This window comes from Leptinotarsa decemlineata, unplaced genomic scaffold (assembly GCF_025532065.1).
Source record: "Leptinotarsa decemlineata unplaced genomic scaffold, Ldec_3_MD MMD2_tig00026328_RagTag_RagTag, whole genome shotgun sequence".
NCBI classification, from domain to species: Eukaryota; Metazoa; Arthropoda; class Insecta; order Coleoptera; family Chrysomelidae; genus Leptinotarsa; species Leptinotarsa decemlineata.
Genome location: NW_027412688.1, coordinates 22,315,656 through 22,334,012, shown reverse-complemented (window position 1 = coordinate 22,334,012; position 18,357 = coordinate 22,315,656). Strand labels below are relative to the sequence as shown.

The following is an 18,357-nucleotide window of genomic DNA, read 5'->3' as shown; positions in this document are numbered from 1 at the left end:
AATTAGTTTTCTCTGAACAAATAAGGCTCAGAGTCAGACAGCGACAAAATGGAATAAATAATATCCTAATATCCAGAACTTTTTTCCCAAGTTGTATAACTAGAACTTATTTCTTTCCTAATCAATCCAAAATGATTCATGTCGTCAGGCAAAATTGTTTCAATATCACAAGATCGCTTGCAAATAAAAAAGTTACTTTCGAATTGTTGTGAAATTCAAACTTGAACTTTTATCTCTTGTTATAACACTTCTTGTTTCATGACAGTCAAACAGAAAAAAAATTCAAACATACTCATATAATTAGTTCTGGCCGAGATCAACCATAGGCAGAGGCAGAGGGCAACGGTGAAAACGAAAACGCCATTCAGGGGATTCCCAGAAAACGTTTTTCACTCAAGACAAGTAGTGGCACCTCGGTAGTGAATCGCTATCATGGGTGCAATAGGCTGGTGATTGATCTCGAAGATTGGCTTTGGAATAGAACCGTATTAGCAAGAGTGAAAGAAGATTTGAATACTATGATCACTTTCACTTAAGATCATTCTTTAAGAACTCTGGTTTCATCTCTTTAAAATTAATCTCATTATAAATATTTATTAGTCAATCACTTTAAACATTTTTATCTCTTTTTCCATTTGGCTTTTCATTAAATCACGTACTGTCATCGTGACATAAGTAGATTCAACTCCTTCGTACCATAAAGTCGTAATGTTATGAATGAATTCAGTGCTAAGACAAGTGTGTTATTCCGAAACTTTGAGGCTCGCCATGACAGTGTTACATTGAAGTGAAATCAAAAGATTTCAATCCAAGTTACTTCACGACGTTTCGATTGTTAGTATCCACAATCGTCTTCGGGTGATGACTGGACTTATTTCTCCGAGAGATGAGTATTCATAGATCATTCGAGTGATTTCACCTATTCCTTCTTCCCTCTATCCGCTTCACCGGTTTATGGGGAGTTGACTGTTTTCCGCTTGATTATGGGTTTCCATATTGTCGCAACTCAGTTCTCGCTTGGCTATTTACGAGAGGATTTTTATTTGCTGTTTCACCCATTCATTCATTCATTCAAATAATAAAAGAACTCATTTAAAACTTAATAAAATATTTATTGTGAAAGAAACGGAAAAATACTTTAAATAAACTCACACTCAATGTTAATAAAAAAATACATTAAAATAATCAAAAAAACTTACATTACACTGCCACCCAGCAGGATTGAAGAGAAGGAGATGTGCTGCATTTCTGATGACCCAATCGATACGTAAATGAATACTGTCTGTTGACTGTTAACTGTTAACTCTTAATGATCTTGACCTCCCTCAATATTTATAAAGAATTATACGCTGACATTGCGACTTTGATCCGGTCACTGTACTGAGGTAAAATGCACAGCATGCAATCTGTGCCAAGTTTGCATATTTGGAGATTGTTTTATATTCCATATCCTGTGATCGGATCAATTTCGATGTCTATGAACTTGAAATATCAAAAGATGGAATTCTGAATACTGAGTGTTTTTGTGTTAAAATATTGAAGTGAGGTTGGAACATCTTTCAATTCATGTATTTACTTAAATGAATCTGAATAATTTCATGATTATCTTCTATATTTGACACATCTCCCCTCCACGTTAAAGCTGGCCCCCAGCTTTCTGGGTGGTAATGAAAAACAAAAAAAAAATGAAAACTCACAACTCAATAAAAATATTTTGAATAATAAAAAAACAATGGGTTTAAAATATGATTATAAACATCAATTACAAACTACATGTCCTATAAAAGTTGGAAAAAACTATATTGTCCAATTGATTCTGCAACTATGAGTTCCCACACTAATATTGTCATAGTCCGGCACTGAACTTTATCTGTCTTTGTGTCACTCCACCAATCTGTCCGCACATTGTTCCGTGTCTTGGTTCTGATACTGTTTTGGTTGACGGCTGCTCGGCTACCACAACTCAACTGGATGGAAACATTGGCAACGTAGTAGTTGGTTGAATTGGACTGGACTATAATTACGTATTACGTTGTGCTTTGCGTTTTCTCGTATTACCAGAGCATGTTTTTATGGTTTCTGTGAAATGTATCTGTCATTTTGTTCCATGCCTATTCTCTCAATTGTGTATAGAGAAGAAGATTTACGACTTGACATGACATATGACATACATATAATTTGATGAATATGTGAATATTTAGCGGCATTTTTCGTTCACTGAAGTGATTTTGATTTTTACACTTTGATATGTACTTATATCTGTGTGTTCATCGTGTAATAGTGTGATCAAGTTATTAGCTGCCCAGGAATATAGAAATTACCCCTTCGAGAGCTTTTGGAAAACTTCAAACATCATCGTTTGTGGTTCTGTTGTGTCAGCATTTATGAAACTAGCGTTGTTTTCATAAATTACTTGCGAAATATTTTCTGTAGGCTGCTTGGGATTTGGATTATCCTGGTACTCAACGGTATGACGGTGATTCTGGATTGTTTTGAGTATTACAATTCTATTCACATATTATGTCTGTGGATGATGTCTGCCCACACAGGAACTGTTTATCAGCTACTCAGAACAACTGGTAACGCAACAACGTAAGTATTTGTTTCTGGTTGAATATGGCACTAGTGATTGCGATATTCCTATAGTCCATTCATTTGAGCCATGATGATTCAACTTCATGTTTCCCTAGGTCATCGTGCTGTCTGTGGTACGATCTGCTGAATGTCCTGGAGTGGAAAACCGTAACAGTGGTGATGGAGTAGTGGAGTAGTGACTGCCTCGAAGTGCCTTGGGGTGTGGTGTTGCCTCGATTGCATGAAACAAGAGAGAAATTCGGCAGTAAGTTCTTTCATGATATATTTTTATTCTTATAGCTAGGTTATGTTACTATTCGATAAAAAAAAAAATCAACAAAAATCACTGCATTATATAGTTAACAATCATTTGACAATTTAATCTAATTGGTTAGAGTACATATAATATACATTAAAGTTAATTTGACGATAAATAGCAAATAGCTTACAGACTTTCTTTTTCAACTTTGAAACATATTTTTTGATTTATGCTTGAGCATACTGTCAAAATCCATTGGTTCTTTATGACACACCCATTTCAACATTAATTTCTTTTTGTACAATTTTTTACTGATTCCTTACAGTCTTCGTCACCTGCCTATTCAATTGTCACCTCATGTGATATACATTTCACTGAATAATAGGAAATTGAAAATAGCAATAGCAATTTATTTTCTTTTCAATGAAAATAAACAGCTATTGGAAATATTTATCGAAAACAACTACTTTCCTGGCTAGTACCAACGACGAATATTGAATTATATCTGATAAATATATATTAGAAACCACATGTAAATTGCATCTCTCAGATTTTGCATATATTATTATTATTCTCTTTATACTCTTTCACCTTTTTTCATAATTACCATGACGTAGTAACTTTCTACATCTTGAAACATCATATTTGTCTTTTCTTAAGACAACTTTCTGTGTCGTACTTTTTACAACATCGTACCTATTGTCTTTCTTCTAAAGACCTCATGTATGCGCATTTCATTTCATGCCTCATACAAAATTCATATTATTATCATCATTATTTCTCATAAACACCTAGCACATTTTACACACCTTTAAAATGAAAAATTTCATGCAGTTTTGGGAGCGTCCTCCACAGTCTGCCTTTTCATCTCGTGTGTATAGTCTACCTATATAAATGATTCTTCTTCAATACATAATCATCAATTCTCACCTTTTCAATATATCTATACGCTTCTTTTATTTCTCATAATATTACAAACTTCACTGTTTGTAGATCATCAGTCTGAGATGCTATTTCCTATTACTTTCCATACAAAATAAAAAAATTAAACTATGTGGTGACATTGAATTGTTTGTACTACTTCTGGCAAGGGGTGTGTCAATAATGCATTCATTATTATTATGTTTCTTTTCTTATGTAATTACAGCTTATTTTTCCTTAATTAATTGTGTGTAAAATTTTATTTGTATCTGCATTTCATTCAATTTTTATTCTCTAATTTTTATATCCTAATTATTCTGGATTCTTATATGTTTAAAATTGAATATTTTAATTTGAGTCAGTCTACTCATTCATGAAACAATTCAGTTCTGGAATTTTTCCGTATACCTAACTAGATAAATTAATTTTTGTTTAATATTATATGTACTCTGGACATGCTCTACCGAGCATAATTTAACAAATTTAATTTTGTTATAGGGGAGGCGCTCAAGAATATGCAACAAATAGTGAACAATAGTATTTGAGAAAAAAAACTTTTTGTGAAAGAGAGGTAAGTATGCTTGAAGTGTAACACTGCCATGTAAAACATGTTTTAATAAAATTTTTGAAGACCAGCATCTTTTATTACCTCTTGATATCAGTTTCGCAATAATTATTTGTAGGGAATGAATTGTTACTCTTCAAACTCAAAGAAAAAAAAAGTTTGAATATTTGCCAGTTATATTAAAATGAATCTATTTCCAGAATTTACTAAAAATAGTAAATCTGAGGGATTTTTTGAATATTTTACGTTGCGCTGTATCAAAAACAACATCATAAATCAATCGACAAGGGTTCATATTTATACTGTATGTCAAAAATGAGGATTTTTTCATGTTGGCGATCATGATGGCGTTCCTTATCTCAACAGTTTTCAAAAAATTAATAAAACTCAAAAATGGACCTTTTTCTTGTGTCAATATTCTTATTGATTATATTAAATGTATTAATTACTTAATAGCTGATGTTGATGACTACTATAATTTGTTTTCGAGTCATTACCAATAAATTATTAAAGGATGATTGGGAACAAGGAATATCATATGAATCCAACTAATTGATACTATGATACACATTCCCAAGCTGATGAAACAGATATTGGTAGGTGTATCATTTATTTTTCAAAAAGTCAGATACATATGCAAAATTTCGAAATCATGTAATGGGTAATCGTACGGAGCTGGATGAACAGATATTCCATACGTTTAGCCAATTCAACTGTACAGTTCCAAGCTGATGAAACAGATATTGGAAAATTTACCGTTCATACTTTCGAAATTTACAGATGATAAATGAAAAATTTTTTCAAATTATTCCATTGGCAATCTTAAGAAGCTGAATGAACAGATATTCTTTATGATTGCTCAACTTCAGTAATACTTTTCTTTCTAAGCTGATGGACAGTTATTAGAAAGTGTATTACTCATAATTTGAGGAGAAGGGAAACATGGAAAGTTGACTGAAATGATAGGTTATATTTGGATTAAAAAAAAAATGAAGCACAAGAACCAACATATTCAAAACTAATTATCAAACTATCAAAAAAAAAAACATTTATTTGAGGTATATTAAAAAGAAGGAAAAAACTGTAATTTTACTGGATGAAACAGCTATTAAATTCTCTCATTATTGGAAAACAAAAGAAAAATACACTTTTCTGCTAATTATCACAACATATTTTCAAAACTTGAACAATTCAACTTTTTGTATCAGAAAATTAGGCCCATTATGAAGAATGAAGCCCCCGAGAACGAGAGAGGCGCCTCCACCACGTGTCGCAACTCAGTTCTCGCTTGGCTATTTACGAGAGGATTTTTATTTGCTGTTTCACCCATTCATTCATTCATTCAAATAATAAAAGAACTCATTTAAAACTTAATAAAATATTTATTGTGAAAGAAACGGAAAAATACTTTAAATAAACTCACACTCAATGTTAATAAAAAAATACATTAAAATAATCAAAAAAACTTACATTACACTGCCACCCAGCAGGATTGAAGAGAAGGAGATGTGCTGCATTTCTGATGACCCAATCGATACGTAAATGAATACTGTCTGTTGACTGTTAACTGTTAACTCTTAATGATCTTGACCTCCCTCAATATTTATAAAGAATTATACGCTGACATTGCGACTTTGATCCGGTCACTGTACTGAGGTAAAATGCACAGCATGCAATCTGTGCCAAGTTTGCATATTTGGAGATTGTTTTATATTCCATATCCTGTGATCGGATCAATTTCGATGTCTATGAACTTGAAATATCAAAAGATGGAATTCTGAATACTGAGTGTTTTTGTGTTAAAATATTGAAGTGAGGTTGGAACATCTTTCAATTCATGTATTTACTTAAATGAATCTGAATAATTTCATGATTATCTTCTATATTTGACACAGCTTTAACGTGGAGGGGAGATGTGTCAAATATAGAAAATAATCATGAAATGATTCAGATTCATTTGAGTAAATATATGAATTGAAAGACATTCCAACCTCACTTCAATATTTTAACAAGAGAACACGCAGTATTCAGAATTCCATCTTTTGATATTTCAAGTTCATAGACATCGAAATTGATCCGATCACAGGATATGGAATATAAAACAATCTCGAAATATGCAAACTTGGCACAGATTGCATGCTGTGCATTTTACCTCAGTACAGTGACCGGATCAAAGTCGCAATGTCAGCGTATAATTCTTTATAAATATTGAGGGAGGTCAAGATCATGGATCTGAATTAACAGTTAACAGTCAACAGACAGTATTCATTTACGTATCGATTGGGTCATCAGAAATGCAGCACATCTCCTCTTCAATCCTGCTGGGTGGCAGTATAATGTAAGTTTTTTGATTATTTTAATGTATTTTTCTTATTAACATTTGAGTTTGAGTTTATTTAAAGTATTTTTTCCGTTTCTTTTACAATAAACATTTAATTAAGTTTTAAATGAGTTCTTTTATTATTTGAATGAATGAATGAATGGGTGAAACAGCAAATAAAAATCCTCTCGTAAATAGCCAAGCGAGAACTGAGTTGCGACAATATGTTGCGCTAGCTTGGCTGATACGCTGTTGGACAACATATATGCAGCTTCTTTGAATTTTCTCCTAAACCAGTGTTCCTTTCTGTGGATAATTTCAGCTTGGGACCACTTGATGTTATGTTGATGAGTCCAAACATGCTCTGCTATTGCTGGTTTATCCTTGGTGTGTGTGTGTTTCTTGTGATCGGCAATGCGGACTTTCAATGGCCTCTTAGTTTCACCGATGTAGGATTTGCCGCACTCACAGGATATCCAGTAAATGCAATTCTTGGAATCGCGGTCCGCGTTTGGTGGCTTGATTTTCATGATATTGCAATGGATGTGTTTCCGGATCTGAAGCAGATTCTGAAGTTATACTTGAACACAATTCTTCTTATCCTTTCCGACAATCCTCTGACGTAGAAAAGTGCAAGTACTGGTTGTGACGACTGCTTTTGCTGTCTTTTAGCCAAAGTCTGTTCTACCATCACTTTGGAGTAACCATTCTAGGCATCATAATCCAGGCATCATCAGAGATTTCAAATCATATCATAGTAGACAATGGAAGTCCGAAATGATAAAATTCACCAAAAAATAATGGCACGTTCAATTGTAGTACTTGTAACTATAGCCGATTTTGATCGAAGAGGCATATTTTAATTCTTGCTCAACATCCTATTCTCACCAATGAGTGAGAAGTGTATATTGTACCTAACACTTATAATTACTAATAAATGAGTCTCACTTGGTTTTCAAACCTCTGTTCATTATTTGTTTGTTATCAAATATTTTTTATTAGATAATAGTTGAAGAAAAATAGTTGTAGAAAAAAGTTGGCAGAGAGGAAACTCTATATAGCCAAGAAGTTTTTTCTCACGAATTGAAGATAATATTTAAGGCTCCTCAAATCCGCTTTCGTAGAGCTATCCTTTCAAAATTTGGCATAGAGTGTGAATAGTTGGTCGGTCAGTCGGTAGCCAAGCGGTTAGGTTAGGTTAGGTTAGGTTAGGTGCTTTGTTCACTCACTCGAATTGACTGCCGTGTTGGTCGGTGGTTCAAGCCCTAGTCTGAACGATCGATCTTCACTTGCTACCGTCCAACCCGTGTTAGGAATCACACGTTAAAAGGTAAGACCTCGTTAATCCTTAGCTCGCACAAGTTACGACTTCTGAGGGTTGTCGTTCGTAGGGGTGCGACAGCTGGTTAACGGAAAGACAGATTTTAAACAGACAGAATCGGAGCATGAATAAATTTTCGATGTTTTTCATTATTTTTCCACTTATTTATGACATTCACTTCTTGAACTGAAATATGTTTCAGGGCAAAGTGGAAACCATCGGTACTTTTCATGAATTGTCAGACAATATTATCGATCATATTCAAGAACAAGGTACACAAAAAAATAATGAAACAGCAGAAGAAGGACTGGAGAGAAAAAGACTGAACTCCACTGGATCTACCGAGGTAAGACAATGCATTTTTGAAATATTGAGTCAAATTTTCAAATCACTTGTAGAAGTTATCGAAAGAAAATAACGAAGAGAAAGAGCCAGAGGAAACCCAAGAACTAATAGAGAAAGGGAAGTTATCTGGTAGTTTGTATGTGAAATATTTCAGAAGCGGATCTCATATACTGCTGTTGATATCACTGTTCTTTTTCGTCATTGTCTTACAAGCATTCATTACAGGTTACGAAATATTTCTCAGTTACTGGTAAGGTATACCTCATATTATTTTTGAAGTCTTTTGAATACAGACGTTCGATAAAGAGTTGAATTCCAATAAACTTACTTATCAAACAATTGTCAGTTCATTAAAAATCACTTCACAAGTGTACAAATAACTAGTATAAAATTTCAGAACAGTCAAGCTACTTTGGCCTTCGAAAAAAGTGTAACGATCTGAACATTTCTTCAATTCATTACTCATTTTAAACTATCAGAACTCCTCCTCGATCCTGATTGGGTATATATTAGATGATTCACTTCATTGTGGGATTTTTACTTAGATTTTACAGTTCACAAAATTGCAACATGTTTTCCATGAACTGTTTGGAATGGGCACTTGGTCACTGTTCATAGTTTTCCTTTATTTCCAGAATTTCCAAAGCATAAAGAAAAATTAGTGTCATTTATCGATCCCAATAATTTCAGATAGTTCTCATCCATCATATAACCGTTCTCGAGCAACACTAGCCTCGGATTTGTGCAGAGTGTTCTTTGAAGCGAGTTTCAATGGCTCGCTTAGTCTGACCGATATATCATGTGCCACAGTCCTCAACTCCGACTTTTCCTTTTCCAAAATTTTTTTAGATGATTGAACGCCACTTTGGCATTGTTCTGATGAAAAATCTCACCTGGAACGCTTACTTGGAAAAAGATTTATACAAAGCCAGTCTATCCCTATGAACATGTCGAAAGGTCCCAAACAAATCCATTGGATTTATGTGATGATTGTCAGACCAATGCTTACTTATGGAACAAGTGCCTGGCGACCGAAAACTTTACAGAAAACGGCTAACGCGAAGCTTTCTGGCTCATAAAGACAGGCTTGTATGACCATCAGTGGTACCAATAGTACCATACCGTCAGCGGCCATGGAGATCTTCCTAGATTTACCTCCTCTCCACGTATATAGACTTGTGCACATTGCAATTGCACAAATCAATTCAATGCAGAGTACAACAGACTGCTGGTTGACATTGGAAGTCACAGCATTCTGGAAATGACTTCTGAGTTTATGCCTCCAACTGTCAACTTCGAAATGCCTTATAAAGTACTGTAGAGTAGAGAGGACTGGATCCTCCGAGAGAATGAAATAAAGAGCAGATAGTTGATGGTTCACAGATGTATCAAAAATACCTTCAGGTTCTGGTGAAGGTGTTTTCAATCGCAGACCCAGGGCAGAGACATCAACCTGGCTAGGAACATATGCGACTGTATTCCAAGCATAAATTAACGCTATTGAATTGTGTGCGGAAAGATTGGAAGAATCCAGCCTCATACATAAGTCAATGAAAATATTTTCGGATAGTTAAGCGGCGTAGGAAGCTCTTGGCTCCTACTGAGGAACGTCTACATTGGCAAATTGCCAAAATCAACTCTCTTCGATAGAAATACTCAACAGATTGTCTCTCGTCTGGTTTCCTGGCCATATTGAGCTGAAAGGCAATAAGACTGCATGAGACTGTTGACTTCTTTGCAAAGGAGGGTGCTATACAAGCAGCTTCATTGAACCTGTCATTGGCATCGCTTTAGGCTTTGCCAAACAAATATTGAACACCTGGATGGCAAAAAAATGAATAGACTTCTGGCAGAATCTTCTAGGATTGGCTCACTCCAAAGCGTTTATTCACTCTTCGGAGCTTGACACCAAACAGTTGTTGAACTACAGTAGGGATGAACTGAGATGTCTAACAGGCCTTCTCACAGGTCACTGTCATTCGAATCATCATAAGCAGAGACTCGGACTGTCGGAAGACAGTGTGTGTCGCCTCTGTTTGGAAAATGATGAAAACAGCTGGGAACCGAATCAGATTTTCAGAGTTTGAGAGAGTTGTACTCTTACATTTTGACCTGAAAGACCATTCACCATACAAACTAATCGGCTTCGTTGAGAAGCTAGGCTTATTTGGTCGAGAGTGAATAGGTGTGAGTCACAATAAACCCTTGCGTGTTGCGGTAGAGGGTCGAATAGACCCACTCGAATAGACCCAACCTACCTAAATTTTGTTGAAGTGAGAAAGAAGTTTTGAAGGCTACTTTCAGTGCAACTGTTCAGAAATACGATCTAATCCGTTAATTTATCTTGGTTGATACGGAAGGACAAAGAACAGGGAGCACATACCTGATCTTAGAGACCAGAACAATCTAGTGTCGCTCAGCACGGAGAACGGTCACGTAAAACATTAAAGTTTTCTGAAATTATTTAGATTGGTACCCGACACTAAATTTTTTGATTCTTACGGAAATCTCGAAATGGCAAAATTTCATGAAAAAATTTCTCACAGATTCCTACCCGAAAACATTGTATTGTATCAGGAAATGAAAGAGAAAGTGTACCCTGTTATATATGAATAGAGATCGGTTTCAGAGTTAGGAATTAGTTTTTCTTCATCTCCTGAATACACCAATTCGGTTGGTGAAACGCGAGTGATTGAAATTCAAACCTGATTCATAAAACCAACAGATATGAATATTCAAAAAGTTTTGCATCATGCTGTTTTAAATATAATCTCTAGTCTAAGCATCAATTCAGAATATCCCTGAAAATACTCTACCTGTCTGTCATATGCCTTAAAAACTCAACTGCGAACTAGTTTTGTTCCAGTTCAGATTCCTGTCTCAAAAACCTGTCTTCTCATCATCAATTCTAGTATGACAGGAATATTCATTATTTGTCCTTGATCCTTACTTGATGTGGGAAGGTTTGAAATTTCAATCTTGTCGATTTCACCTACACAGTAGGTTAATGAACTTACACCTATCAGAGAATAACTTCTTCCCTGGCTAATACCGCGAAGGACATGGGTTATATCCAACCCAGTCAGTGCAAGATTCTTCACAGAAGTAACTCCTGCATATTTTTTTGGCCAAATATTGCAACGCGCACACTTGCAGGCTGGTTTCGAGTTAATTGGCCTCTAGTCAGTCAGTGCTAGGTACTGTCTATCCTACATCAACTCGTAGTCGATGATTTCCTATAATTGAAAATTACTACAGGCTTCGTCTACAGGCATAGGGGGCGATAGGAGTTATATTGCTTTTCGTTCAGCTTTATTCAAACTATAATGGTCTGAAAGGATTTGAATTTCAATTATAGGATATCATCGACTTGGTGTCGATGTAGGACACTACCTTGCACTGGTGGGAGGCCGAATAGCCCGAAACAGGTCTGCAAGTGGAACCGTTCCAATAATTGAAAATTGATTCCGATAGTTGTATCGCCAAAAATATATACAGGATTTACTTCTGTGAAGAATCCTGCACTGACAACTGTCGGGTAGATGTCATTTCAAAAACCCACTGTGTAGGTAAGGAAAGACTGGTCTGAAAGAATTGATTCTTCAGATAAATTTGATTCAGAGCCAGTTTTAACCCTTGACTAGTCCAACGTCGTCTAGCAAACTACGCTATTCAAATAATTGTATTTGATTTATCACTGGGACCATTCTGAAACCTGTTATTCCATCTAATCCCCACCCTATTCGAGCATAATAGGTGAGTGTACTTTTGACTTGATTGCGGTAGTCTCCTGTTAGTATCGCTAGAAAAAAGTTTTTCCGTCGTCTGAGAGTCTACGTCGGACCATTTGTGTGAGTAATTTGTGAGCGACACTCTTAGAGTAATATGGCGGGGCCAAGTAAAGGAATAAGGTTGGGAGATTCTAATTATGAAGAAATTCTTTCGAAATGGTTCAATGAAGCAAATGACAGCGATAGTGATGTTAACGATGTGCCGGAAAATTATAATACTGAATCAGAACACGATACCAATTCACAATTGTCTGCTACTGAAGACGTTGAAGAAAATGGTGTAACAGAAGTTAACGACAATGCCAAGATGTGGGGAAAAAAACGGTATCGATGTTGTACGTCAGAAGTTCGCCATTCATCGAGAATGTGATAACATGTTGCAACATATTCTACAGTACACAAACGAAAAATTGAGTGTTATTCGTGAAAGGTATACAGTCAATTCTAGACATCATGTGAAAAACATTGATATCATAGAGCTGAAGGCATTTTTGGGCCTTTTGGTGTATACAGCAATATTTAATTCGAGTCACGAAAATATAGACCGGTTATTTGCAACCGATGGAACTGATAGGTCATGAGCAAATAGAGGTTTGATGTTATGTTAGTCAATATACGATACGACAATCCTGAAGATACAGAAGAGCGCAAGAAAGATGATCCGGTTGCAGCAATTTCATTTATTTTCAATACATTCATACAAAATTGTCAAAGTGCTTATGGACTTGTCAGTCTGCTACTCTAGATGAAATGCTTGTGAGTTTCCGAGGAAGGTGCGGGTTTAAAATGTATATGCCTAATAAACCGGCGAAATACGGCCTCACGGATGCCTCACGGATGCGCGAAATAGTTATCTATACAGCGGCAAAGATTCAGATGGTTTTGGTCTCAGTGATGACGATGAAAATTTCCTGAAACCTACTCAAGCTGTTTCACGCCCAGCAGATCCTATTTTTAACAGCGATCGTAATATTACACCTGACAATTGGGATTCAACAACACAATTAGTAGTATATTGCGGAAAAAGAATCTTACATTTGTGGGCAAAATGAAGAAGAATAAAGCGGAAATAACAGCATCTTTCCTGCCTAATAGAAAAAGAACTGAGAGATCAACACTTCATGGCTTTAGAGAAGAGAGTACTCTAATTTCCTATGTTGGCAAAGTTGGAGAAGCCACAGTATTAATATCTTCCATGCATGACAAATTGTTCACTGATCCATCCACAGGGGAACCACAAACCATTGCTTATTATAGTTGAAATAAGGGCGGGGTGAATTCTCTCGATGAGAAATGTTCTATGAGCACTTCGAGCCGTCGAACTCGAAGGTGGCCTTTAGCAATTTTTTTTCGTCCCTTGGACATTTTCGTGATAAATGCATACATCCTGCATAACTGCTATGAGAATAATCAAATTGGTTTACAGTTAGCCATGCAATCAGTGCAAGATCACATGAAAAGACGTTTGACAATTTCTGTTATTCCACGTGAAATTCGCACTACTATTAGAAGAATACTTGGAGTACCAGATGAAGAACAGAAAGACAACAATACTGTTCTGGTCTTGGAAAAACGTAAAATTTGTCACTTATCCTCCTTCTAGAGTATGTAGAATGACAAAATACTTATGTCTAAAATGTCATAAGCCTGTTTGTCTACAGTGCACGAAGCCAGTTTGTAATAACTGCATTTCAAAATAATCAACTTTGGCACATGCTGGAGCTAAGTTTTTTAGTTATATTCCAACTTCATATTAATTTTTTAACAATTGCATACTTTGAAAACACAAATATAAATGTAAACCGAGATTTTTTTAGTTCTACTATTTTCTGTATCATTTTGTTTACAAGTAGATGTGTATATGTAAATTTTCTGTATGTCACCTTATTTGGATTAATATGTATTATATGTTTTCTTTCAATAGTATTTATTTTTACACATCCTACTTTTTAATGTGACATAGTGAATAAAATATTTAATCTATCTGAATTTTTATTCTTTGCTTGGCCTGTCAAAATGAGTAGTCTCTGAGACTACGCCTGACTATTAACGTAACAATATAGTTCCAGTGATAGATTAATTATGAACGATATTTACCTTACTTCAAGTGACAGTCAGCTTCTTATTATGATTTTCATTATACTTACACATTGCATCCATTTCAGAATAACGATGAAATGATAATGATGAAATGATAACGGTGTCGCGGAAATAATTTTCTCACTGTTGCTACGATGCTACGTTTTATTGACATGATAGTATAATTTGGAACCTCTAGCATGAAATAACATTGACATATTGAACTTTCATCTTCCACATTGTTGCTAACTAATTATTACTACTACGTTTTTCAGAAGAAAATAATTTATAATATTTTAAATAGATACCAAAAGGGAGTAATTTTTGTGAAGGGAAATCAGTTTTTTATCGACCTTCTTTGATTGTTTTTACCTTTCACAATCTGAAAAATATGAAAATTGTAGTGGAGAAACTTTTCGAATTGTTCACAATAAAATGTTCTATTCATCAGTAACGTGTCGATACCGTTATTATTTCATCGTTATTCAGTAGTGGCTGGAATGTGTATGAGACAAATTATAATGAGAAGCTGACTGTCTTTTGAAGTGAGTTGAAATTTTATTTCCATTATTTGTAATAACAAATGCAACAATTCTGAAAACCTCACATCTAATAACCTGAACACCAACCGCATATGTTTTTGTACACAATAAATAAAATAAATCATTTCAATGAAATACATCATTTCAATGAAATATTTTTCAGGGCAAATCTAGAACAAATGAGTGTTCAATCACAGTTCAATTCATCTGCCTCACCAACAACAGAAGGAACAGATTTTACGGAAAGTTTTGTAAACAACACATCTGCAAATGTAACGTATGATTCTCAAGAATTTCCACCAGTACATTGGAACTGCGTGATAATTTACACCATTTTGGTAATAATCCTCAGTATTCTGGCTCCTGTAGTATCTATTTTATTTTATACTGTTTGCATGAAATCTTCAAAACAGATACACAATCAAATGTTTGATAAAGTATTGAAGGCGCCAATGAGATTTTTCCATATGAATCCTTCAGGTAAGTTTAAATCAAAAACTAATGGTTTTTATAGGTTTGTTTATTGAGAATCAATAACTGTATTGGAAATGACTACTTTATACTATCTCTATGTCTATTTTCTGCAGTAACTGCAGCTAAGCTTACCTTTATACCTTTAATATAAATTACCTTGTGTAATTTTCGAGAGGTATTTTCTGCTATGTTGAATCAGTTCTTCATTTTCTTCCTCAAACGGATTTTTGGTAATCCACCAGACATATCTGTATCTCGATTCGAATTGTTTTCAATACGAGCTGAACTGATGGCCCCCATTTTGAATGCCTGTGACATTTGGAACGAAGACGAGATCGAAGAAAAATGTGAAAATGCATTTGCTGAGTAATAAAATTCATTCTTTGTGGAATGAAATGGTGGTATTTGTTTATAATCAAGGAAAATATATCTGAATTCAGTTTGTTTGGAACTCCTACTTATCATTACCTTCATAAAACCGTAAAGTACTAGCAAGATAACAATCAGGTTTCCAAAAATTCATATGGTTTATTATTACCAACTTCAATGTACAGTTTTGAATAATGACAGCTTTGTGCATGTACTATTATGAAATAAAAGGTTTCCGTAGTGCATCCCCAGGTATTTTCCTGGTGTTTCTCATTAATTAATTTTCTGATCTCGTCGGTACCAAAGCTAGTTGAAGGCCAAACTGGGCATGGAGTCAATCTTTTACAGTCCGCAAATTTCTGCAGTTCTTCATGGTATTCCAAGGCCAGTCTCAAATATCACTCTTGAGTTCAACAGAGACCTGGATACAACCTGGCTGTCTGAGAGAATATCGATACGCTCATTTTGTTGAGATATCAAAGTCATATTTCTTGTTCTCTGCAAGACTGTGTGAATAAACACCTGGAAAACCGGATGTATATCGACTCAATGGGTAGCTGTAATCTGAATTTCTCCCCGTACAGAACATAGGAGATCATTTCCATGTTTGGTTTTCAAGCCATATAAATACCATATGTTTCTTCCGAGTATGTTCTTGAGATAAGCGTTCATCATACACTTCACATAGCCTCATAACCTGGTGAATTTTCCGGTCTGAATTGGCCCACTCTTGTCTTCCCGTCGTTGCTGTGATTTTCATTAATCCCGTTATTCCCAAACAAATAATTCTTTGCACTCTGCTCATTTTGCTAATAGCAGTAGCTCATTTGGCCATCACCAAACCAAAGAATTTTATGTTACCATGGATTCAACGCCCATGTTTTCTCATAAGAATGTCTGGCCAGCATCAGTGCTATCTCACTCTTCTATTCATCCCAATTATCAGTTTTAGGTCAATCCAAAATCTAGTATCACTCCCAGATATTTGACCTTCCATGACAATGCCGTCACTTTAAGATAGTAGAGATTCTAGTCCCTCTATCCAGATCATCTTAGTGAAAAATACTCTGATTGATTTGGATGAGCTGATATTTAGCCCTTCTTTCTAGGTCTCTCTGTAGTATTCAGAGATTTTACTGCTGCATTATCACATTGGATTGGGATAACTGAATCGTTTTCATAGCCAGTATTTTATATCAATTATATTACAGAAGTAGTAACTCATCTATTACAAGATTCCATAACAGTGGGGACAAAACTTCCCCCCGAGAACAAAACTTTGCCATCTGTTTCATAATGGCCATGTTTACCAATCTTCCTCTAAGCGTACAATATATCCACATGCAGGTTCTATCATCGATTCCTTCCCTCCTCGATGCTACAATTATGAATCTGTGGACCTTTTATCTAATGAGCCCCCAGTATCTCAAAATGTAACTGAAATACTTCCTAGTTCTGATGAAAATATTTTGTTCGAGTATGCGATAAAGTTAACTCTCTTTGCCACTAGCCAGTCATTTCTTTTTTGAATTTGTAATTTCTGACTCGTAAAAGTGCAACTGTGGAAGCTCTCTCATGGTTACTCCACCAATTTTTCCTATATTCTCTGGTATTTGTTTCCAGATTATTTCTCGAGTCCTGATTTCCCCTCAAGATTGTATTATTGGATTGGCGCATGATTGACTTTTTTTTGTATTTTCTTACGGTTTTGTTCTATTTCATATATGTGGTCGATATTTAGAGTACAAATTACTGTATGCTATTTTTTCCGCTACATGCTAACCGCCTAACTTGTCCATTTCTTCAAAATGTCCCAAAACACTACGACCGCATGGGCTTATAGGGTTGATACTCTCATTTATTCAATGACACCTATGTATGTTGAATACTTTTGGAAACAATTTGGGTTCCCAAACGTTTTTTGCCCCCTAGTCCGGTATCCCACAATGGTGTATAGTTTTTTATTTTGTTCGATACCATCACCATTCAATAATTGATAGTTTATTTTCGGTTCCCTTGAATATTTTATATCGTACTCAGTTTTCAAGACAAGATTGTTTTCTTCCGTACCTAGGAGCCGTAAAACAAAAGCCTATACACTGTGTCCAAAATAAGAATGAACAGCATGGGGATATCGGAAACGGTGAGTGATACGGGGTGTATTGAATTAAAGAAAAGTGGTGCATTTATGTGCCCAATAATATGCCATTCAGAAAGTTTTAATATTCCAAGTAGTTTTGGAGATAGCTTTATTTTCAAAGGAAATGTAAAACAAATAGCACTTTGCCATGGCCTCTTCTTAAAAACTACACGATAACGTGGTCAGAATTTTTCTGCGATGTTTCGTCTTTTAGAAAACAGCATCAACTTTGTATTTTTATATGGGCTGAAACTAAAGTATACCCTGTTCATGACTCCATTTTTCATTATGAATACAACAACGTATCACACAATATGATTTCATAATAATTTCTTGCACAAAATTACTTAACCTGTTTTTCTTCAATTTTAGATAGTACACGGTGGAAAAATGTTATATTTTGATACATGAAGTGAATTGATTAGTCTCATTTATAATAAATTTCAACTTGTCATTTGGAATTGTTGCGTTGCTGAATACAAAGATGAGTCGCAATGAACATATTCGAAACAATATTGTTAAATGATGCAGTAAGTAACCAATCTTAGCAAATTCACTTAATTTTGAAAATTATGAGAGTACACTTGATTCCTGATACATCCTCAAAGAAAAAGTCTAGTGGGGTTAGATCGGGGGACCTTACAGGCCAGGATGTAT

At 35.1% G+C, this 18,357-nt stretch overlaps 1 protein-coding gene and 1 long non-coding RNA gene across 3 annotated transcripts in view; both read left to right on the top strand.

Annotated features, from left to right (window-relative positions):
- Positions 1-18,357, top strand: part of LOC111509685 (probable multidrug resistance-associated protein lethal(2)03659) — an 87,699-nt gene that overhangs the window by 48,206 nt on the left and 21,136 nt on the right. For both annotated transcript variants that reach the window (XM_074181932.1, XM_074181933.1), the window contains 3 exons: positions 8,163-8,306; positions 8,359-8,555; positions 14,881-15,197. In XM_074181932.1, coding sequence (XP_074038033.1) covers positions 8,163-8,306; positions 8,359-8,555; positions 14,881-15,197 — 658 coding nt within the window. The remainder of the gene's footprint in view (positions 1-8,162; positions 8,307-8,358; positions 8,556-14,880; positions 15,198-18,357) is intronic.
- Positions 1,031-4,387, top strand: LOC141485390 (uncharacterized). Its single transcript, XR_012467173.1, has 3 exons — positions 1,031-2,592; positions 2,691-2,839; positions 4,253-4,387. It is a non-coding gene; the product is annotated as an uncharacterized lncRNA (long non-coding RNA).